The 24,655-nt window shown below is 45.0% G+C and overlaps 1 protein-coding gene across 6 annotated transcripts in view; it reads left to right on the top strand.

The window, feature by feature from the left end:
* The window catches only part of PTPRT (protein tyrosine phosphatase receptor type T), a 1,509,925-nt gene that overhangs the window by 1,462,758 nt on the left and 22,512 nt on the right, over positions 1-24,655 (top strand). For all 6 annotated transcript variants that reach the window (XM_029612345.1, XM_029612346.1, XM_029612344.1 and 3 more), the window contains 2 exons: positions 5,550-5,699; positions 8,095-8,268. In XM_029612345.1, coding sequence (XP_029468205.1) covers positions 5,550-5,699; positions 8,095-8,268 — 324 coding nt within the window. The remainder of the gene's footprint in view (positions 1-5,549; positions 5,700-8,094; positions 8,269-24,655) is intronic.

Raw genomic sequence — 24,655 nt, 5'->3', positions numbered from 1 at the left:
CTATGTGTCTGAGAGAGTGAGAGTGTGTGTATCTTTTTATTTGTAGTTGTGTACCTGAGAGAGTATGAGTTTGTGGCTTTGTGCCTGAAATATTGTATGTGCATGCCAATAAAGTTTCCTCAATCTGAAAATCGGTTTGTGTGACTTGAGTCTGTGTATGCATCTCTATCTGAGAGAATGTGTGCTTTGAGACAGTGTGTGTCTGAGAATGTGTGCATGTCTGGACTGTTGACTGGCAGTGTAATTGTTTCATTGCTTGCCAACATGTTCAAGAACTGATTGGTTAGCAAAAGACCAGGAATCCAGGATATATGACAGATGTAACCAAACACGTGGGGGACCCATCTTATTGCATGAACTGCCCCCTGATCTAGGGTGTGCTCTATTTGTTATTGTTTAGGAAAAATGTGAAATATATGTTGGAGATTTTTTGGCTCAGTTCTGCCAAGCAACGGGTCCCATGATGTACCTTTGAAGGTTTGGTGTGGCATGCATTTTGGAGCTGTTGAAGCATGTGCAACACAGAAAGTGCATGAGGGAATCAGAAAGATACCCCATGGGCTGATTTTGAAAAAATCCCCCAGGCTGATATTTTCCTTTAGTCTACCCCTGCTTATAACATACTAGAGCACTGTGCTCCAGAATTATTAAACTGAGTACAAGCAATTACCACAGCTCATGAAAGTGACTAATATTACTGTATTCTGCTGTACTTTGTGTACCAGACATATGCTCTTGTTCTATATGTATACTGTTATTTCAATTGCATAATTTGTCTATCAGAAGGGGGCATCTCACTTCTTCAACTAAGCGACACTTGTCTGCTAAAAATTTGTATTCTTGTTGGAAGCAGTGATGCTACCTGCTGGTGTACATGAGCACTGATTGACTGATGTGACATAAGAACATAAGAACATGCCATACTGGGTCAGACCAACGGTCCATCAAGCCCAGCATCCTATTTCCAACAGTGGCCAATCCAGGCCATAAGAACCTGGCAAGTACCCAAAAACTAAGTCAACTTAATTAATAGCAGGTAATGGACTTCTCCTTCAAGAACTTATCCAATCCTTTTTTAAACACAGCTATACTAACTGCACTAACCACATCTTCTGGCAACAAATTCCAGAGTTTAATTGTGCGTTGAGTGACAAAGAACTTTCTCCAATTAGTTTTAAATGTGTCACATGCTAACTTCATGGAGTGCCCCCTAGTCTTTCTATTATCCGAAAGAGTAAAAAACCGATTCACATCTACCCGTTCTAGACCTCTCATGATTTTAAACATCTCTATCATATCCCCCCTCAGCCATCTCTTCTCCAAGCTGAAAAGTCCTAACCTTTTTAGTCTTTCCTCATAGGGTAGCTGTTCCATTCCCCTTATCATTTGGTAGCCCTTCTCTGTACCTTCTCCATCGCAATTATATCTTTTTTGAGATGTGGCGACCAGAATTGTACACAGTATTCAAGGTGCGGTCTCACCATGGAGCGATACAGAGGCATTATGACATTTTCCGTTTTAGTCACCATTCCCTTTCTAATAATTCCCAACATTCTGTTTGCTTTTTTGACTGCTGCAGCACACTGAACCGACGATTTCAATGTGTTATCCACTATGACGCCTAGATCTCTTTCTTGGGTAGTAGCACCTAATATGGAACCTAACATTGTGTAACTATAGCATGGGTTATTTTTCCCTATATGCATCACCTTGCACTTGTCCACATTAAATTTCATCTGCCATTTTGATGCCCAATTTTTCAGCCTCACAAGATCTTCCTGCAATTTATCACAATCTGCTTGTGATTTAACTACTCTGAACAATTTTGTTTCGTCTGAAAAATTTCATTATCTCACTTGTGGTATTTCTTTCCAGATCATTTATAAATATATTGAAAAGTAAGGGTCCCAGTACAGATCCCTGAGGCACTCCACTGCCCACTCCCTTCCACTGAGAAAATTGTCCATTTAATCTTACTCTCTGTTTCCTGTCTTTTAGCCAGTTTGTAATCCATGAAAGGACATCGCCACCTATCCCATGACTTTTTATTTTTCCTAGAAGCCTCTCATGAGGAACTTTCTCAAATGCCTTCTGAAAATCCAAGTACCCTACATCTACCGGTTCACCTTTATCCACATGTTTATTAACTCCTTCAAAAAAGTGAAGCAGATTTGTGAGGCAAGACTTGCCTTGGGTAAAGCCATGCTGACTTTGTTCCATTAAACCATGTCTTTCTATATGTTCTGTGATTTTGATGTTTAGAACACTTTCCATTATTCTTCCTGGCACTGAAGTCAGGCTAACCGGTCTATAGTTTCCAGGATCGCCCCTGGAGCCATTTTTAAATATTGGGGTTACAATAGCTATCCTCCAGTCTTCAGGTACAATGGATGATTTTAATGATAGGTTAAACATTTTTACTAATAGGTCTGAAATTTCATTTTTTAGTTCCTTCAGAGCTCTGGGGTGTATACCATCCAGTCCAGGTGATTTACTACTCTTACGTTTGTCAATCAGGCCTACCACATCTTCTAGGTTCACCGTGATTTGGTTCAGTCCATCTGAATCATTACCCATGAAAACCTTCTCCAGTACAGGTACCTCCCCAACATCCTCTTCAGTAAACACCGAAGCAAAGAAATAATTTAATCTTTCCGTGATGGCCTTATCTTCTCTAAGTGCCCCTTTAACCCCTCGATCATCTAACAGTCCAACTGACTCCCTCACAGGCTCTCTGCTTCGGATATATTTTTAAAAGTTTTTACTGTGAGTTTTTGCCTCTATGGCCAACTTCTTTTCAAATTCTCTCTTAGCCTGTCTTATCAATGTCTTACATTTAACTTGCCAACATTTATGCATTATCCTATTTTCTTCTGTTGGATCCTTCTTCCAATTTTTGAATGAAGATCTTTTGGCTAAAATAGCTTCTTTCACCTCCCCTTTTAATCATGCCGATAATCGTTTTGCCTTCTTTCCACCTTTCTTAATGTGTGGAATACATCTGGATTGTGCTTCTAGGATGGTATTTTTTAACAATGACCACGCCTCTTGCATACTTTTTACTTTTGTAGCTGCTCCTTTCAGTTTTTTTCTAACTATTTTTTTCATTTTATCAAAGTTTCCCTTTTGAAAGTTTGCTTACTGTCCCCCTTCCAGTCATTAAATCAAATTTGATCATATTATGATCACTATTGCCAAGCGACAGTTTTTGGTGATGATACCAAAAGCTTAATTCAGAAAGGGCTTTTTCACATTTTGTGCCTATAGGGAGCAATTTTCTAGTTGTTTACATTGGTACAAAGTCTGCCGTACTGTTTATTCATGTATGTGCATATTTTGGCTTTGAAACTTGCCGGGGCTACAAAGTATCCGCAGACATTTGCACCTGCTTTTTTGTGCGGGCACATCGTGGAGAAAAAAAACCACATAGAGTTAACTTGTTAATTTCTTCTCGTGACCTAAATCACCCAGGAACATTTCCTCTAAATGTGGCTAAAGGAGCTGCACATGCATTGTGGAAAATTGTGCACACTTTTAGCCATATTTGGGGGGGGGGGGGGTTTTGCAATTTTCACAGGTAATTAACATGCATAAATTGCTGTTTATTTACATGTGTAAATGGCCTCAAAAATTGTCCTTCCTGTGAATAAGCTTTTCTAAATTTGTGAAATACATTTTATCTTTGTTCCCAAGATGGTGTTTTCAACAGTCTCCACACCTGATGCCGACTTTTAATCCTTGAAACTGCTCCTTTTAGTTTTCTTCTAACTACTTTCCTCATTTTATCATATTCTCCTTTTTTAAGTTGTTATTGAAGTAGTTTTATTTATTGTGTGAACATGGCAAATGTGAGCATGAGCCCCTATGCCTTTGCGCGACAGACACAACCACGGGGCTCACCATGGTCCAAGCCACTGGCAGGTAGTTGCATCCAGATATAGGCTAAGCTGAAGACTGGAGCCTTGGGACAAACTGAAGGCTCAAGCAGAGGTGAAGATTGGAACAGGAACACTTGAGACTTGGAACAGGAACAGATGAACCAGGAACTAGGGCATCTCTGATGAGAACCAGCAAGCCATGCTAGTCGCTGGGGTAGTCTTCCGGCCTCTCCAAAAGCCCTTTTAGACTACCGCTTGGAAGTGGTTTCTGTGTGAGGACAGACAGAGGCTGAGGACTCTGAAGATGACTCTGGAGGTGTGAACAAGACTCTGAAGACATAGACAAAACAAAGGCTGATGACTCTGTAGACTTGGAACAAGATGAAGGCTCAGGACTCAAAACAGGCTGAAGACAAGGAATCCAAGAAAGACAAGAGACCAGACAAAGACTGAAGACAAGGATTCCTCTGACTGGAACAAGCTCTCTGAAGACTAGGAACAGGAACACTGGAACTCGGAACAAGACTAGGAACTAAGGAATAGATTCCAAAGAATTGAACCATCGGCAAAGGTGATGTGGCATTCAGCTGCATGGTGCCATTCAGCTGCATGGTGACTAGTGGCATCTCTTCTGCCACAGAATTGGCTGCAGGGGTCAGACGGCAATGGTGGCCTTCAGCCGCATGGAAGACCGGCGACAATTTCTCCTGTCACAGAAGGCAGCAGAATGGGTCCGGTGGTGACAGGGGACGGCTGTGTTACAGGGCCGTGCAGGAAAACAGAGGTGATGATAAGTGAGTGAGACCGCTCGCGGGGCCCTCCCACAAGCAGTATCATAACATTTATTATTTAACCTCCAGTGATTTATCTTAAATTTGATTAAATTTATGATCACAATTGCCAAGTGGCTCCACCACCATAACCCCTTGCACCAGATCCTACATTCCAGTGAGAACAGGATTCAAAGTAGCCACAGCTCTTGTTGGTTCTAAGACCAGTTGCTCCATGAAGCAGTCATTTATGAAGTCTAGAAACTTAACTTTCCTGACATGCCCAGAAAAATCATACAGTCAATATTGGGGTAATTGAAATCTCAATGACTGGGTAAATTAGGCAGCTATCTCCATGCACAGGGATAGCAGGCTTCAATATAGCCTGCCAAGTTTTAGCCAGTTAGATTTAGGGAAAGTTTAGGTTGCAGCCTAGCTGTGCACCTTATTGAAAATTGTTTCCATAGACTAAAGTTTGGGTTTTTATAAACATTTTTCTGATAAGTGTTTGCAAACAGTAAATTCTCTGAATTAAGTGAATTCTTGTACTATTTAGAAACAGCACAGCAAAGAAAATCGCTTACAGCCATCACTATGTTTGGAAAGAGAGCTTATAATGTAAATGGCATTTTCCATTTTATTTTATAAAGGCATACGTCGTACATCATCCGTCTTGTCACCTGAGAGCAGAACGCGAACACACTGTGATTACTGCACAGATTGGGTGAAAAAGAGAGGCTGACAGGCAGAATACTCTTTTGGTATTCCGCTACAATTATTGCTTCCCTTTCATTTTTATCCCTGTATTGACTATGACAGCTGTCCCAGTGTGGATGTAGGGAGAGGGTGGCGGCAATGACGCAGATTCTCTATTTATTTTCTTGCCCTGCCTGCTTTACAGGAGCAGTACATTTTTGTTCACGATGCCATTCTGGAGGCCTGCCTGTGTGGCAACACAGCAATTCCAGTGTGTGAGTTTAGATCTCTGTATTACAACATCAGCAGACTGGATCCACAGACCAATTCCAGCCAGATCAAAGATGAGTTTCAGGTACAGATACCTTTTTCTTCTTAGTTTTGAACACTAACCATGCAAATGCTGCCACGCAACACAATACAGCGGAGTGTGTTTAACCAAGAACTTGTTTAAGGCAATGCCTTTCTACTGAGGATGTATTTGTTTTTCCCACTGTGTTGATCTGTTCCCATTAAGTACCCTGGGAGGTCAATATTCAGACATAGCCAGCTAAGTAAGTAAGCCGGACACGACTTATCTGGCTAACTTAGCCAGGATATTCAGCAGGGCAGCAGAGCAACTGAATATACCCGGAAAAGATTAAAGTTAACTGGCTAAATTTAGACCTGTTTGAATATCGCTACTTACCTGGCTAAGTTAGGCCTGGATTTATCAAAATGCACTAATAATAGCAGTTTATTGCAAAGTGTGCTATGCTACAATGAGTGAGTGAGGGAGGGAGAGAGAGAGACTACTAGCCATAATGCCTGCTTACCAGGTTGGTATTTATATCCCTATATGAGGCCTACCTAGTCACTCGAGGTGAGGTTTAGGTATTAGTGTAGGGGTTTAGGGGCCACTTTGACATTCAAAGTGAGATGTACGAACAGAACAGTGCTCTCTTGTGAAGATTTGATGACCTTCGGAGTGAGGAAACTCACACAAAGGTGAGATTTGTGCAGTGTTCTCTCAACCTAGCTTGATGGACTCTCTACCTGGGTAACATCAAGCTAGGTTGAGAGAACATTGCCTCGGAGGGAACTTTCTTTCCAGCACCCCCCACCTTCCCCTCTCTTCCCCTACTTAACCCACCCCCCAGCCCTATTTAAAGCCCCCCCCCACCTTTATTATAAAAGTGGCTGCCGGTGTGCGATTCCCCGGCCCAGGAGCAGTTTCGGAGGCCTCGGCCACACCCCCGAAATGCCCCTGGGCCATAAACACGCCCGCGGCTCGACCCCGGAATGCCCCCTGTTGATGCACCGCCACGACATGCCCCCTGACACGCCCCCCCAGGAAAGCCCCGGGACTTACGCGCGTCCTGGGGCTTGCGCGCGCCAACGAGCCTATGCAACATAGGCTTGGCGTGCGCAGGGGGAGCTTGGGGCAGGTTTTCGGGGGGTATGCGCATATCTGATACGTGTACCCCTTTGAAAATCTGCCCCTATGTGTTTTCGAATGCGTTAAAGGTATTTTTTGCATGTGAAAACGCCTTAACGCATGCAAGAACGCCATATAGCAGTTTGATAAATGACCCCCCTTAGCCGGATAAGTAGCTCCTCCCAGTTATGCCCTCAGTGCACCTCTTTTTTATCCAGCTAGATTTTAGCCAGATAATGACTTATTCAGCCCCTTCTTTGGCTAAAATCTAGCCGAATAAGAGGCTGAATGTACCACATCTTAAAGTTGTCTACATGGTTTTTGAATCTTGACCTCCTTTAGTTCTGTGATTGTCTTCAGTGGATGAACCACTCTATAGTCCTGTACACATTTCATTGGTGAGCACTTTTTCTGTTGGAATTATCCAAACTTATTTTCTCACAAACAGGACCCAGAGCTCATTGGCTAAAGTACATATGTATGTAAACTTGCTTTTCTAGGGGCAGACATTGCATAAAAAGAGCTCTCAGGTAACATTTTCAACATCAGATCTTATCAGAAGGACATTGTAGATCCACAAAACAAATTTCGGTGTCATTACAAAATGGATTCTAATCATGATTTTACTTTCTCTTTTATTTCACTATCATAGTCCATTCTCCCTCTCAAGAGATGCCTCATGGTCTTTTACAAATAAATTAACCATTTTGCATTTTCTTCCTTCAGTGCCTTCCAGTGGAAGAGTTGTCAGATGTTAGCGTATCTAGTCAACAAATTTTATAACAAAGACGGAGGAAGGGCTCTGCTAGATTAAAATTTCAGGCCCAGGGAGAATGTTCTGCTGGTTGGGGACATGATTGAGAGTCAGGATCCCTGAGCTGTGTTCTCCAGTACCTGCTGAATTTCCAAATGAACTTGGGGAAGTCGTCTTGCATAACTTGCCAGCATTTGTCCACCCAGCTAGAGTTTGCTCATCTTCACGATAGAAGCTATCATAGAGAATGCAAGCAATCAAATTAATTACTGCCACAGTGGAAGCATCAGAAGCAAAATAGCAGTAGCATTAGGTAAAGAAAAGCACAACTGCAAAACAAAGGTTGAGAATGGTTGGTCCAATGTGTGGTTCCCATTTTATTGTTGATGCATATTTTGCATGCTCTTGGACATGATGTGATAATCTTCTTTATTGCTATGGATTTAAAAAAAGAGATTAAGATCCAGTTTAGATGAAAGGAAATGGACATGTAAATTATGATGCCATTCTTTGAGACCCTGGGAAACCTCTTGCTGAAGGTAATTTTATATCATTTCCTCTTGTGTCTTCTGACTGCAGACCCTCAACGTTGTGACCCTGAGAGTGCGGCCAGAGGACTGCAGCATTGGCCTCTTGCCGAGGAACCATGACAAGAACCGGTGCTTGGATGTGCTGCCTTTGGACCGGTGCTTGCCTTTCCTCATCTCTGTGGATGGAGAGTCCAGCAACTACATCAATGCAGCACTCATGGACGTAAGTGAAAGATTTGCTATTGATGAGTAACAATGCATATTCTACTCATCTTTATCATTTATTTATCTATTTTCTATTCAGTCTTTTGTGACACTTCCATTCAGGTACTATAGGTATTAACATTTCATTTTAAAAAATGTGATTTTTCTTCGGCTTTCATGAAACTAAAAGTTGATTGCTTCAGCTATTCGTTATTGCAGCGGTCACTGTGAAACTTTTTCTATCTTTCCCCTGATCCTACAACTTTGCTCATTAACTTAACATACACACTAAACTTAGGGTTGTCAACAGGCTCCAGATTTTCAGGACAGGTTGATCCAGTCCTGGTTTTCCTGTCCTGTATGCAGGCACTTATAGTCTTGCTTTTATAGAGAATGCAATAGGGAAATCAGAATAAGCCCCAGCATGCAATGTGATAAAACCAGGACTGGATCAACCTGTCCTGAAAATCTGGAGCCAGTTGGCAACCCTAAACTGGTTGCTACCACTCACTGTTAACACAATATGTTCAGACTTGCTATGTCCATTTATTTATTTATTTTACTAATGTGTAGCCCATTAATCCATTTACATGATTGATACACTGAAGCAGCACTAAATTGTATTACTATTGCATGGGCACTGCAGTGAGGTAAGGCCAAATTAGTACTAACAGCGAGATGAATTTCACTGTAATGTACGTGGTATGCACCCCTTAAACTCCACCTGCTGTTACATCTGTGCAGTGCTGATGCAGTTTTGTTTCAGGGCATCCAAAATTTTAGCAACAGTAAATCAGTGTGCACTGTATTAACTGAATGACTGCCACTGCAATGCATAATGCATTCACTTATGGCTGCCAATGCACCAGATACCTGGTTCATAGCTTCCAATGTTTGTTCCTTTCTATATAAGAGATTGCAGTCTTGTCACACCCTCTGGTGATTGATGGTGCTAGCGACTCTAGCTGGAGAGTAGGTAGAGACTCATTCATATGGGACTCACGGTGGAATTTAATCACAAGTCATACGAGGTGAAAGCCTATTAAGAAGCCATCTTGCAATGCTTCTGTCTCCTAATCCTGGCCTTTGGAAGTCTTGCTTTCTAAGCTTATTTTTAATCTACTGTTCTTGGTGAGGGTAATTTAATTTTTTACTAAGTCACTTAGAAGCAAACAAAGTACATAGATACTTTTATATCGACGTGTTACAAATGTTCAAAAATAAAATACCAGCATAGTTTCTCTTTGAAAATTTTACTAACGCTTTCGCAGTTACATAAGTATCTGAGTGCTTTGCCCCTGCTATATCTGTGGATGGGGTTAAGTGCAGGAAACTCTGCATGTCTCCTGAACCATTCAATACAGATATGCATACTTTTCTCACCCGACCAAGAATTTAGAACAAATATGTCTAGTCAGTTAGTGAAAGTAGTTTTATGTACTCTGCGCAGGGCAATCGTCATGCAAGGGATTTAGGGGGCAACTTTCAAACTGTGTGCAGAAGTGTAAAGCCTGTGGGTATTTATTTTTATACCGTCAGACTCTGCATCAGGTTTTAAGGGGAAATCTTTCTTTCTTTTCAAGGCCCAACAGTTTCTCTCTGCTCCTCTGGGCTTCTGGCTCAGTCATAATCAGGGCTGAGAACTGGCACCAGGAACCTTCATTCTAAACTGCCGGGAGAAATATTTTCCTCCGTTTTATATCCTCTCCCAATTTATTTTAGTCCGATCACTGCAGTGACAGTTCTCATCCAGAGGCCATACAATGGGGCTTCATCCAGAATCCTGCAATCATGGACTCCATATCCAGTCACTAGATGTCATCACTGTGTGACAAATATCATGCCCTCAAGCCATGGTCTGCAAATGCTGCCTCTGTAGCATCCCCAGTCCCAGCTAACCTGGGGAACAGAAGAATTTAGCTAGGAATGGAGCCAGATCCTGTCATATAATGGTGCTCATCTCTCCCACTCAACCAAAGGGCCAGCTGGCTAGATCCCATTTGAAAACTCCCCAAGGCATCCAGTCATTGGCTTCACCTTCTTCCATTTACTTTGACCAGGACACAATGTAGGCCAAGGAGGAAAAGAAATTCCAGTTTGCAAAAGTATTGAATCCTTGGAGTCCTAAAATGTGCAGTGCAGCTCTTCTTGAGGGGCAGGGTTAACAGAATTAAACTGCACAACAAAGTGATTTGGTTTATTACTTCTTGACTTTTCACAGGTTATCAGAGGTCCCATCAAATGAAACTCTTGCCACTAATTTTGCTTTGTTATGCCTTGGGCCTTTCACAGTTCTGCTTTTTACCAGAAATCTGTATTCTGGTATCATTTGTTTATTATCTTGGAGCCACAGCAGCTTCCCTCCATGTGCAGGCATATCAAGTCCTGGAGGTTAATTTTTAATGTTTCGCTCGGTGATGTTATCGTGGAAACAGATTGCTGGCTCATTTCTGAAAGCCTATAAGAGCAGAGAATGTGAGTAGGTCTGCAGATAATGGTCTGTTGGACATGGTGTTCCATTAGTGCATTTATTACCGGAGAGAGAATAGATTCTGTAAGAACTGAGTCCATTGAAAGCTTTTATTTATTCTCACTTGCTCTGTCTTTAACTTTGCCTGCTAACTTGAAGGACAGAAGTAACTAACAAGACTGCAGCTTCACAAATGTCCTTTTCCTGTTCTTCTGTGTCATTATATGCTAAGTAATGAGCTTCATTGAATATAATTGAACGATTATAGTTTGTCTCTAAACACATATTGGGCCGGATTTTAAAAGGGTTACGCGCATAAGGTACGCGCGTAACCCTTCTAAAACGGCCCTGCGCGCGCCAAGCCTATTTTGCATAGGCTCGGCGGCGCGCGCGCAAGCCCTGAGACGCGCGTAAGTCCCGGGGCTTGCAAAAAGGGGTGGTCGGGGGCGTGGCCAGGGGGCGTGGTGTCGGCTCGGGGGCATGTTCGGGGGCGTGTGGGTGGTCTGGGGGCGTGGCCGAGTGCCCCAACACAGCGGCCAGTGTCTGGGCCTGCCGCACCAGCACGCATAAGTTACTACTGCCCGGAGGCAGTAGTAACTTTTCGAATAAAGGTAGGGGGGGGGGTCTAGATAGGGGGTGGGTTAGGTAGGGGAAGGGCGTGGAAGGTGCAGGGGGGTGGAAGGAAAGTTCCCTCCGAGGCCGCTCCGATTTCGGAGTGGCCCCGGAGGGAACGGGCAGCGCGCGCAGGGCTCGGCGCGTGCAAGTTGCACAAATGTGCACCCCCTTGTGCGCGCCAACCCCGGATTTTATAAGATACGCGCGGCTATGCGCGTATCTTATAAAATCTGGCGTACTTTTTTAAAATGTACCCAATTGGGTTTTAGGACATTCATTCTTCATGTGGTAGAAAAATCATATTTTCTTTTGAAAAATAATATTACATATCCCAAGTGGGAGGCCTAGAATGGTAAATGAATAAATGTGGCCTGGACTCAGCACTGCCATATTCTGGACTCTGCCTTGTGTCTTCAAGCTCTCCTCCTAGAAGGCTAATGTACTATAGACTGAAGTCACTTCCCACATTTGAAAAATAACATCACACAAGTCCAGTTCACAATAATAGTATTGTAGCTTGCTATGTGCAAAGGTTTATTTAAGTTCAACATTGATCTTTGCTGGGAAGCAAGATGGCCGCCGAGTAGGACACTGCAGTACAACTCTCTCTACTGGGTTTTTTCTTCTGTTAAATTTTCCAAGAAAATGTCATGCCTCACACTAAAAGGAAAGGGAAATTAAGGGGAGTGAGTGTCGACTCACCCTGTTTGGATCCTCTTCAACCCCGCATCGAGGGGTTCTTTGTGGGAGCCACAACTTCTTCCCCGGTGGGCTTGGTCACTGGAGGAATGAAACTGGAGCGTGCACCATCCCCCTTGACCTTCAAAACCACCCTGAGCTCAGGGGCACCAAGCAGGCCTGCTTACCCCAGTCTGACGGAAGGGCTCTCCACGATGCCGGCAACGGTGGGAACCTCCCTGGCTTGCTGCAGGCTGAGATGATGCTTGAGCAACGGAGCAAGATCCAGGAGAACATCGTGGGATCTCGGGGAGAGCCATAGTTGATTGCAACTATAGACTCTGACATGGGATTGACTTCTTTGAAGGTGGAACAACGATTAGCGACATTGATTTCATTATAAGGTATGGGTATGAGTTTAGGCATGAAAGTGGAAATGGGAGGTGCGCAGACAGAGGCTGGGGCTTCGGGGTAAAGATTATTTCATTCTGAGGAAATATCTTTAGAGGGGATTTGGACTGTATTAAAATCCATAGAATCTTCTATATCTTCTCTATCACAGACAATTATGGAAACAAAGAATCAGACTGTAGTTAATGCAAACTTGATATCTAATTTTAAAGAGAAGGTGGATACTTTGGAAAATAAGGTCTCCAACATGGACAAAATACAATTGAAGTTTGTCCAGTCGGCTTTACTAAGTAATAGGAGAATAGAGAATATTGAGAATGCTCTGAGGTCTCACAACCTTAAAGTGTTGAATTTTCCGGTTATTAATATGATCTCCCCTTTGGAATTGCTTAAACAATATATCCAGCAAATTTTGAAAATCCCCCAATCAGTGATGCCAGTAATTACTAAGGCTTATTACCTCCAGCAGACAGAACGAGCGGAAGGAGAAGTTACTAGACAAATGTCAACACTAGATATCTCACAGATTCTAGAGATGTCGCAAGAAATGGAAATAAATCAAAGAAGATCTCTTCTGGTTTCATTTGCATTTTTGTCCGACCATAATAACGTTTTGAAATTTTTCTTTAGAAATCGACAAATTCCCTTTTACGGCCTGCAGATCTGGATGTATCCAGATGTGATTAAATCAACACAAATGCGTAGAAAAAGTTTTCTTACTATGACACTCCAATTAGGAGCTAGATTTAATGTGAGATACCCTTGCAAATGTTGTATAAGATATTTAAATATAATTATGTATTCTTTGAGCCCGATCAGCTTAAAGCCTTTCTCACTGTGCACACCCATACAGATTCCTCTGGGGTTTCAGCATAAATATAAATTCGGCACCACTCGACATCACCATTACTATAAAAATATGTGAAAGGTTTTTTTCCTGTTTAAACGCTTCTATTTACTGCTCCCTTCATATTTCTTATAATTTTGGTGCGAGTATGTATAATTCATAAGGAATGTTTTTCTGTTTGGTAAGTTCTGATATGCACAACTTTTCTAATGCAAGTGTATTCTTGTGATAAATATATAAATCTTTGAAAATAAAAAAAAAATAAAATTCAATATTAATGAGCTACTGGGGTGAAAAATCATGCAAAGCAGCTCATGAATGTAGAATTTTGAGAAAATAGGCATGCAAAAAAAGATAACTACACGTCAATGAAGTGTAGTTATCTTTTATGGCCAGCCAAGGGGGAGATGACCTTCATGTGAACTGACACAATGTATTAAAGGAGCTGCATGGCCATGTGCAAAGTGTCCCTCCCCCGGCCCCCACCCCATGGGACAAATCTCTGGTGGTCCATGGGGAAGTCGTAACCTCCCCTTCCATCTTGGTGTGGCCTGTAAATGTTAAAAGGAGACCCACACCCTGTAAGTTCCATCTCTTGTTCAAATAAATGGGCCGAAGCTCCATAGTTGGCTGTTTGCCAACCCCTGGTCCTCTCAAAGCTTACCCCATATTTCAGGAGTTCTTCTAGGAACAAGAATGATACCCACTTCTTCCTGTCCTGCTAGCACCATCTTGGAAAATGGCACTGGTTGATGACCCCTCTGCTCCAGTGGCACCAGCAGGGCAAGAGCAAGTAGAGCCCTGGAAGAACTCCTGAAATATAGGGTAATCTTTGGAAGAGCCAAGGGGTGGATTTGGACAACCATGGGGCTTTTGCCCATTTTTTTGCACAAAGGAGTGAGGGTTACAGATCAAAGGTTTTGTCAAAAGGTTCCTTTTATTAACATTTACAGGTTGTGTTAGGGTCGGGAGGGGGAGGTGTTACTGTTTGGAGGAGGTGTTGAACAGGGTCATGTGGCCTCCTTAATCCAGATCAGACCCAAGATCAGGGGCTACCATCACACATTGCTACATCTCGAATGCACAAAATTCTCGGTCATGACAACATGCCAAAATTTTTTTGTTGAAGTTTGTTATGAATGCAAATGAGCTTCAAATTTTCATGAAAACAAGCCTCTAACCACAAGCAATATTTCAGGTTAGTACATTGGCCTCTACATGTGACAGTTTTCTCTGTCTGGTAAAGTGAAATGCAAACTCTTCACAGCAATTAAGTTTTACTTGGTGCTAGCTTGCAATTTTATTTAAAAAAAAAAAAAAAGTCCAGAATTTAAATAGGGGCATGCCTAGCCTTCCACCAGTACTAAACATATGATACATTCATTGCCACAGATCCAGACCCTGCCTCATTCAGGGACCCTGTAATTATAGTTCCAGACTGAAATGTTCATGGTGGCTCACAGCCCTAAGGTACTCACTCTTCATGACTCCTGGCCTTCTAGAGGCCAGGTCAGTCAAGGTTTATTGGCTCCACTTCAAGTCTTCTTTATTCCTTTGTTTCCTCTTGTAGTAGCTTCTCCTTCAAACATGGTGCCACCATGTTTGAGAGCTAATTGTGCTCCATGTTGAACATGTCCATAGAATGTTTTTTGATCCTTGAGGAAGACAGCTGTTTGCTCTTCAAACACTGGCTGTGTTGAGCGATGCAGTTAGGGGGCATAGGTGTTGATCACCTCAGCTCGGAATATGCTCATTATTTAATTTATCTTTATATATAAGACATCAGCAAAAGATAAATAAAGTTTTTGAAAGTGTTTTCCTAGAGTGTAGCCAGATAGACTCAGGACCAATGAATTATAAGTTCCCCTGCTAGCAGATGGAGATAGAGTGAGGTTTCAAAGCTGACATCATCCTAGATACACCCCTGCAGTGACATCAGCCCTTCAGTATCTCTCTGTCTCCTAGCAGATGTGGACGTGCTTTCCCTATGGGGATCGCTGTACCCTTTAGAAGAAGAAATTCTGCTTTTAAATTGGAGAAAGATCGAGCCTCGCTATCCTGCGATCATACCTAAGGGTCCCTCACCCCCTTGAGAATTCCTGAGGTGATTTCTGAGATCCATCAGAGGTGTGCCTTGGTCTGGTAGCCGGTTCCCAGAGTGGATTTTGCTGCTGAAGCAGCTGAAAGGTGCAGGAAGCCAAGCATGGCAATGACAGCTTAAGCCCTCTCCCCTGCAGCTGGAGACCGTCTCTGTACTCAGTCAGTAAGCACTGAGCCCAGGTAAGTAAAAAAAAACAAAAATAAGAGGATTCCTCCCAATTCAGAGATATTGAAGGGGTTTCAGTAAGACTTTCTCCAGTCTACATGCTCAGTGCACCGTACCAAAGTCATTTCCGATCCCGTTAGGAAAGGAGAAGTGGGCTTTTGAGCGGGTTGAGTGGCCCCTGGTGGGTTAGGCCCCACTTTAGGATCGGTAGGCATACCGCATGGTAGACCATGGTGGCGCAATTTTGCATGCATTTTTGTGCGTCTTCTATTGCCCACCATAGAGCGTCGGTACATGCGGTGCATGCCGGCTCTGTGCACGTGCTGTGAGCATAATGCTGTGCACAACATTGGGGTAGATTTTATAAATTTAAGCGCGCACGTACTTTTGTTCGTGCACCAGGCGCGAACAAAAGTACGCTGGATTTTATAAGATACGCGCGTAGCCGCACGTATCTTATAAAATCCCGGGTTGGCGCGTGCAAGGGGGTGCACTTGCCCTTGTCTGGACAGAACCCTAGCCAGTAAAGCCTCCCTCTCCCAGCCCTATCAGCAGGCATTGAGACATGCCTTGCCTCACTAAGGGTATCCCTGGCAGGGACCCGAACAGCACGGGTGAAGAAGGGGATCCAGATTCCTTGGAAGATGGGGAAATTCCACCGGGTTTAGAACCATATTGGACCATGTTACGTTTTTTCCATAGAAAGGAATTGCCGGCCCTGCTTTCCCAGACCTTGAAGATGCTGGGAGCTCCTGGGGCAGACTCTATGACGGAACCAAAGAAGAATCCCATTCTGGTTTCTCTACGGAAAGCCTCTTGCTATTTTCCAGTGCTAGAAGTCATCCAGGAGTTGCTTAACCTGGAATGGGATGCCTCTGGAGCAAGTTTTAAAGGTGGACGAGCATTAGAAGCTCTATACCCACTAGATCCGGAGGCGAGAAAACGTCTACATTTCCCTAAAGTGGATGCGCTGGTTTGCGCTGTTTCAAAGTGAACAACTATCCCAGTGGAGGGAGGAGCAGCCTTGAAGGATGCGCATGATAGGTGGATGGAGTCCATCCTTAAACAAGCCTTTGACATAATGGCAATGACCTTACAGATTGCTTGTTGTTCCCTGGTAGCTTGTTCATGCCTGCTCCTCTCTCGGGAGGTGGATGACTCGGGGTGAATTCCATAAAGGTTATGGAACCTGCTACCACCTTTTTAGCTGACGCGGGCTCTGACCTAGTCCGTTCCAGAGGAATGGCCTCAGTGTAGCGGCCAGAAGACAGGTTCGGCTGTGAAATTGGCCAGCAGACAAATTGGCCAGCAGACAAATTGGCCAGCAGACAAAGGCAAACCTCACAAAGATGCCCTTTAAGGGATCACTCCTCTTCAGAAGGGAATTGGAAAAGCTGGCCAGTAAATGGGGTAAATCTCCAGTACCCCAGCTACCAAAAGATAAGAGGAAGCAGTTATAGTGCCCACTCACCCATAAGGGGTTGATCCAGTGGCTCCTAGTGCTTTTGGCCCTACAGAAATTCAACATTTCAGAGGTCTCGGTCCTTTGGGAGGTCTCAGTCCTTTCGGAGTCGACAGCCCAAGAGAGGGGCAGGTTCAGATTCGTCCCAAACCCCCCAATGAAGTTTTGTGGACACACCCTCGGAACGTGGAGATAAGGGGTCGACTGTCTCTCTTCTACCAGCGGTGGGTCAAGATCACTTGGGATAAATGGTTACTGATATCATATGAGATGGATACGCGCTTGAATTTCACAACACTCCTCAAGACATGTTCATGATGTCTCCTTGCCATTCCCAGCACAAGAAGCAGGCAGTGGAGCCCACCTTAGTAAGGGCTATAATTCCAATACCTGCGCCCCAGGAAAATACAGGGCGTTATTCCATCTATTTCATCGAACCCAAGAAGGAGGGTTCCTTTCGCCCCATCCTGGACCTCAAGAGGGTCAACCAACATCTATGAGCAATTAATTTCAGCATGGAAACTCTGCACTCCGTGATAATTGCCATACAACTGGGAGAGTTCTTAACTTCCCTGGACCTTTCCGAGGCCTACCTTCATATTCCAATCTGGCAAGAACATCGTTTCCAAAGCTTTGTGGTACTGGGCCGCCATTATCAGCTCCGGGCACTTTCCTTTGGCCGGGCCACTGCCCCCAGAACATTTTCCAAGATTATGGTGGTCGTAGCAGCTGCACCGAGAAAAGAGGGAATCCTGGTGCACCCATACTTGGACGACTGGTTGATTCGGGCAAAGTCCATGGAAGGGATTCTCCAGGTGACCAGCAGGGTGACCTCCCTGCTTCAGGAACTCGGTTGGGTCGTAAACATGGACAAAAGCTGTCTCAAATCTTCCCAGTCCTTGGAATATCTGGGAGTCCAGTTCGACATCAAGCAGGGCAAGGTCTTCTTCTCATCCACATGGATAAGGAAATTGATATCCTAAGTGCATCAGTTGATGACCATGATATGCCCGATGGTGTGTAGCTATCTCGAGGACCTTGGTTTGATGGCATCAACCCTGGAGGTAGTACCATAGGCAAGGGCATGCATGTGACCACTTGAACGCTCCCTGCTGTCAGGTTGGAACCTGCAGTCTCAATACTCGATTTGCCTCCACCTACTGATGAAAATATATTCTCGGCTCCAGTGGTGGCTGCAGGATGCTCATCTGGGCAAGGGTGTAACCCTGTCCCCACCGAACTGGCTGGTCCTCACAACAGACATAAGTCTCTGGGGCTGGGGAGCTCACTATCAGGAACTGACGGCCCAGGGATGTTGGACCAAGGAAGAGGCAATCTGGAACATAAACCACCTGGAAGCCCAGGCAGTCAGATTGGCAGTTCAGCCACATACTCCAGGGTCAGGTTGTCCACATAGGGGCGGATTTTCAGCGCCCTGCTCGCCTAAATCCGCCCAAAACCGGGCGGATTTAGGCGAGCAGGGCCCTGCGCGCCGGTAAGCCTATTTTACATAGGCCTACCGGCGCGCGCAGACCCCGGGACTCGCGTACGTCCCGGGGTTTTCGGAGGGGGGCGTGTCAGGGGCGTGTCGGGGAGCGGGCCCGGTCGACGCGGCGTTTCGGGGGCGTGTCGGCCGCGTTTTGGGGGCGGGTACGGGGCGTGGCTATGGCCCGGGGGCGTGGCCGCGCCCTCCGTACCCGCCCCCAGGTTGCGGCCCGGCGCGCAGCAGGCCCGCTGGCGCGCGGGGATTTACGTCTCCCTCCAGGAGGCGTAAATCCCCCGACAACGGTAAGGGGGGGGTGTAGACAGGGCCGGGGGGGTGGGTTAGGTAGGGGAAGGGAGGGTAAGGTGAGGGGAGGGCAAAGGAAAGTTCCCTCCGAGGCCGCTCCGATTTCGGAGCAGCCTTGGAGGGAACGGGGGGAGGCAGCGCGGCTCGGCGCGCGCAGGCTATACAAAATCGATAGCCTTGCGCGCGCCGATCCAGGATTTTAGTGGATACGCGCGACTCCGCGCGTATCTACTAAAATCCAGCGTACTTTTGCTTGAGTCTGATGCGCAAGCAAAAGTAGGCTGTTCGCGCGCCTCTTAAAATCTACCCCATAATGTTGAACAATGCAACAACAGTAGCCTACATCAACTGCCAGGGGGAACCAAGGGCCAGAAAGTGTCACAGGAGAAAGATCTCCTTATGGAATGGATGGAAACACATCTACAGATTATCTCGGGCTCCCACATTGCAGGAAAAGACAACATCAGAGCAGACTTTCTAAGCAGGGAGAGTCGATCCAGGAGAATGGATGTTATCGGCCAAAGCCTTTTAGCTGATGGTAGATTGCTGGGGCTTCCTGTCCATCGACCTACTGGCCGCATCTCACAGTGCAAAGGTTCCCCGATTCTTCAGTCACAGAAGAGATCAATTGTCCCTGGGGATCAACATTCTCATTCAGACCTGGTCGGAAGAGAACTTGTTATATGCCTTCCCTCCATGGCCCCTGTTGGGCAGGGTCAATCGCAGAAACAAGCACCACAGGGGATTAGTTGAACTAGTAGCTCCAGATTGGCCCAGGCATCCCTGGCATGCAGACATGCAGAGACTCCTGTGGGGAGCCCCCTGTGCCTCCCACCGCACAGGGACTGGTCCTTCATGAGGATCCAACTCAATTTTGTCTTACAGTTTGGCCCTTGAGAGGGCTCGCCTGATGAAACGTGGATATTTGGCGGCAGTAATTCCACCTTACTCCGTGCATGGAAGCCCTCTATGTCCTTAGTGTATGTGCGGGTCTGGAGAGTATTTGAGGCTTGGTGCGAGGAACGCGGTGTTTCCCCTTGGACGGTCAAAATCCCACTAATTCTGGAATTTTTACAGGATGGCTTGAATAAAGGTTTGACCTTTAACTCCTTGAAGGTCCAGGTAGCAGCTGTTTCAGGGGTGAAGTGCAGTAGAAGAGGGCCAGAAGGCTCATCTGCATACTGCTCCCAGCATCCCCCGGGAGAGGAGTCCAGAGGTCACCGCAAGCGATCCAGGGATTGAATTCCACAGACCCAGCTTCCAGAGGCCCCGCACCCTTTGCAGTAAAAGAGGACCGGAAGGCTCACTGCATACTGCTCCCAGCATCCCCCGGGAGAGGAGTCTAGAGGTCACCACAAGTGATCCAGGGATTGAATTCCACAAACCCTTCAACTAACTGAGTGAAGATCAATTTAATGGTGGCTAAAGAGGATTGGTAAGTATAGCTTTGGGAAATCTTTGGACTTATAAAAGTTTGGTGAAAGGTGAAATAGAGGGATATATCTTTAGAGTTTGTGTGTGTCTGAGGTAATAGTTAACCTTTGATTTTTAGGCATGAGACCCTTTCTCATTAAAAATCAATCAGGGTCTTATCTAAATCACACTGTTGTACTAGCCCTTATTGAAAGTTTAATCATCAAATGAACTGAACCAAATCACTGTGAACAAGGAAGCTGTAGTAGGCCAGATTGACAAACTAAAGAGTAGCAAATCACCTGGACTGGATGGTATGCATCCTAGGGTACTGAAGTAACTAAAAAATGAAATTTCTGATCTATTAGTTACAATTTGTAACCTATCATTAAAATCATCCATTGTACCTGAAGACTGGAGGGTGGCCAATGTAACCCCAATATTTAAAAAGGGCTCCAGGGGTGATCCGGGAAACTATAGACCAGTGAGCTTGACTTCAGTACCGGAAAAAATAGTGGAAGCTATTCTAAAGATGAAAATCATAGAGCATATAGAAAGACATGGTTTAATGGAACACAGTCATCATGGATTTACCGAAGGGAAGTCTTGCCTAACAAATCTGCTTCATTTTTTTAAAGGGGTTAATAAACATGTGGATAAAAGTGAACTGGTAGATGTAGTGTATTTGGATTTTCAGAAGGCGTTTGACAAAATCCTTCATGAGAGGCTTCTAAGAAAACTAAAAAGTCATGGGATAGGAGGCGATGTCCTTTCGTGGATTTCAAACTGGTTAAAAGACAGGAAACAGAGAGTAGGACGAAATGGTCAATTTTCTCAGTGGAAAAGGGTAAACAGTGGAGTGCCTCAGGGATCTGTTCTTGGACTGGAGCTTTTCAATATATATATATATATATATATATAAACGATCTTGAAAGGAATATGCCAAGTGAGATTATCAAATTTGCAGACGATACAAAATTATTCAGAGTAGTCAAATAACAAGCGGATTGTGATACATTACAGGAAGACCTTGCAAGACTGAAAGATTGGGCATCCAAATGGCAGATGAAATTTAATGTGGACAAGTGTAAGGTGTTGCATATATATGGAAAAATAACCCTTACTGTAGTTACACGATGTTAGGTTCCATAGTAGGATCTACCACCTGGGAAAAAGATCTAGGCATCATAGTGGATAATACCTTAAAATTGTCAGATCAGTGTGCTGCAGCAGTCAAAAAAGCAAACAGAATGTTAGGAATTATTAGGAAGGGAATGGTTAATAAAATAGAAAATGTCATAATGCCTCTGTATCGCTCCATGGTGAGACCGCACCTGGAATACTGTGTACAGTTCTGGTTGCCACACCTCAAAAAAGATATAGTTGCGATGGAGAAGGTACAGAGAAGGGCAACCAAAATGATAAAGGGGATGGAACAATTCCCCTATGAGGAAAGGCTGAAGAGGTTAGGGCTGTTCAGCTTAGAGAAGAGATGGCTGAGGGGGGATATGATAGAGGTCTTTAAGATCATGAGCGGTCTTGAACAAGTAGATGTGAATCGGTTATTTACACTTTCGGATAATAAAAGGACTAGGGGCATGCCATAAAGTTAGCAAGTAGCACATTTAAGACTAATTGGAGAAAATTCTTTTTCACTCAATGCACAATTAAGCTGTGGAATTTGTTGCCAGAGGATGTGGTTAGTGCAGTTAGTGTAGCTGGATTCAAAAAAAGTTTGGATAAGTTCTTGGAGGAGAAATCCATTAACTGCTATTAATTAAGTTTACTTAGGGGTAGATTTTCAGACGAGCGCGAACAGCCTACTTTTGTTTGCGCTCCAGGCGCAAACAAAAGTACGCTGGATTTTAGTAGATACGCGCGTAGTCGCGCGTATCTACTAAAATCCTGGATCGGCGCGCGCAAGGCTATCGATTTCGTATAGCCTGCGCGCGCCGAGCCGCGCAGCCTACCCCCGTTCCCTCCTAGGCCGCTCCGAAATCGGAGCGGCCTAGAAGGGAACTTTCCTTTGCCCTCCCCTCACCTTCCCCTCCCTTCCCCTACCTAACCCACCCGCCCGGCCCTGTCTAAACCCCCATCCTACCTTTGTCGGGGGATTTACGCCTCCCGGAGGGAGGCGTAAATCCCCGCGCGCCAGCGGGCCTCCTGCGCGCCGGGCCGCGACCTGGGGGCGGGTACGAAGGGCGCGGCCACGCCCCCGGGCCGTAGCCACGCCCCCGTACCCGCCCCCAAAACGCTGCCGACACGCCCCCGCAACGCCGCGCGCTCCGGCCCCGCCCCCCGACACGCCTCCCGACACGCCCACTCCGAAAACCCCGGGACTTACGCGAGTCCCGGGGTTCTGCGCGCGCCGGGAGGCCTATGTAAAATAGGCTTCCCGGCGCGCAGGGCCCTGCTCGCGTAAATCCGCCCGGTTTTGGGCGGATTTACGCGAGCAGGGCTCTGAAAATCCGCCCCTTAGGGAATAGCCACTGCTATTAATTGCATCAGTAGCATGGGATTTTCTTGGTGTTTAGGTAATTGCCAGGTTCTTGTGGCCTGGTTTGGCCTCTGTTGGAAACAGGATGCTGGGCTTGATGGACCCTTGGTCTGACCCAGCATGGGAGTTTCTTATGTTCTTATGTTCTTAACCCTGAAATCGATGTTCCTGGTGGCTATATGCTTGGCTTATCGCATGGAACCGTTCCTCCGGATGACTTCAGGAGTTTTACAACTTTGTACCATTCCATCCTTCTTGCCCAAGGTAGTCTCGGAATTTAATTTGATTCAGTACATTTCATTGCCATCCCTAGATAGGCACAAGGACATGGAAGAATACCACCTCCTCCACCATTTAAACATCAGTAGGCTTTTGGTGCGTTTCAGACGTTTGGACTTTTCAGAACCAGTCTGCAAGACGGACTGCTTGTTTGTTCTTCACGGTGGAAGGAGGCAGGGCAAACCAGCTTTGTGGGTGACCATAGCTCGCTGGATCTAAGAGGTGGTCTGGAGAGCCTATGTGGAGGCAGGAAAGCCATTACCCGTTCAGGATAAAGCCACTTTCTCTAGTGCTCAGGGAGTCTCCTGGGCGGAAGCTAGACTGCTGTCTTCCATCGACATCTGCTGAGCAGCGACGTGCTCATATATGCCAGGTTCTATCGCCTGGACATTCGGGCCCGAGAGGACGCAGCCTTTGCAAGGGCAGTATTAACTGGACCATGGGCAGCCTCCCGCCCCAATCGGGAGTAGCATTTGTACATCCCATTGGTCCTGAGTCCATCTGGCTACACACTAGGAAATGGAGAAATTACTTACCTGATAATTTTGTTTTCCTTAGTGTAGATAGATGGACTCAGCATCCCGCCCATGACTGCCCAAGAATGGTGCCAAGGAATCACCTGTGAAATTAATATTGATTCCAAGAGATTACAGGTAAGCCGTTACCCAATCCCTAGATCAGAGCATCTATAATCTTGCTGGGATTCAGTGTTTATGTTTGAGTACAGTTATGGTTATCCATTTTTAGTCAAGTTGGTTTTAATCAAGTTCTAATGAAGTTTTTCAATAGTGTGTTCACAATGGCTTTTGAAGAGAATACTGAAGGTCTGAGGTCACTGCAGGGGTGTATCTAAGGTGATGTCAGCTTTGAAACCTGACTCCATCTCCATCTGCTGGCAGGGGAGCATAACCCATTGGTCCTGAGTCCATCTGTCTACACTAAGGAAAACGAAATTATCAGGTAAGTAATTTCTCCATTTTCATTCATAGAATTACACATAGGGATTTAAATTTTAGATTCAGAGTTTGGTACATGAAGTGACAATTTGGTGCTGTGTCTGACAACTGCTTGCGGCCCATTGCAGGTGAGAGGCAGTGGATTGCATTAGGTCAGCAAACATTACCTCTGATACCATTCCCTAAGATTCAAAGTCTTACAGAAGAAAAAAGGTCACTGTTTTGTACCTTGGTATTACCTTGGTATATCTTGCCCATTGAACAGATAGCCATGGCTAGTATCATCAGCAGTGACTGTGGCAGATATGATGCAATTATTGAGAGAGGCCTTGGAGGAACAAAACAAAGAAGCTGCAAATAGATCTGTCTCCCAATGTTTACATCTGTTCAGTTTACCTGATCACATAACCAACCAGCGGTGATGCAATCTGCAGCTCAGTCTGTAAGAGGCCTGTAAAATGGAATCAAGCACAATATCCAATTTTGTCCAAGTGAATTTGAGGCAGTCAAACAAGGTACATCTCCATTATCTGAGCCCGCAGAGAGATGTTTGTTGCTCCACTAAGCACAAGTGCTTTGCTGTACCATTCACGGGGCCTCAAATACAATTCCAGCCTCAGCCTTCATGAGAAAAAGAAATCTTTCTTTCATTAGAAGAAAGTATTAGTATCTAGCTGTGTCCCAAGGTCATGCGCTGAACACACTGCACCAATATTTCTTTGT

The sequence above is a fragment of the Rhinatrema bivittatum genome, chromosome 8 (genome assembly GCF_901001135.1).
Source record: "Rhinatrema bivittatum chromosome 8, aRhiBiv1.1, whole genome shotgun sequence".
Taxonomy (NCBI): domain Eukaryota; kingdom Metazoa; phylum Chordata; class Amphibia; order Gymnophiona; family Rhinatrematidae; genus Rhinatrema; species Rhinatrema bivittatum.
Note: the sequence above shows the minus strand (reverse complement) of the source record. Positions and strands in the feature narration are given on the sequence as shown.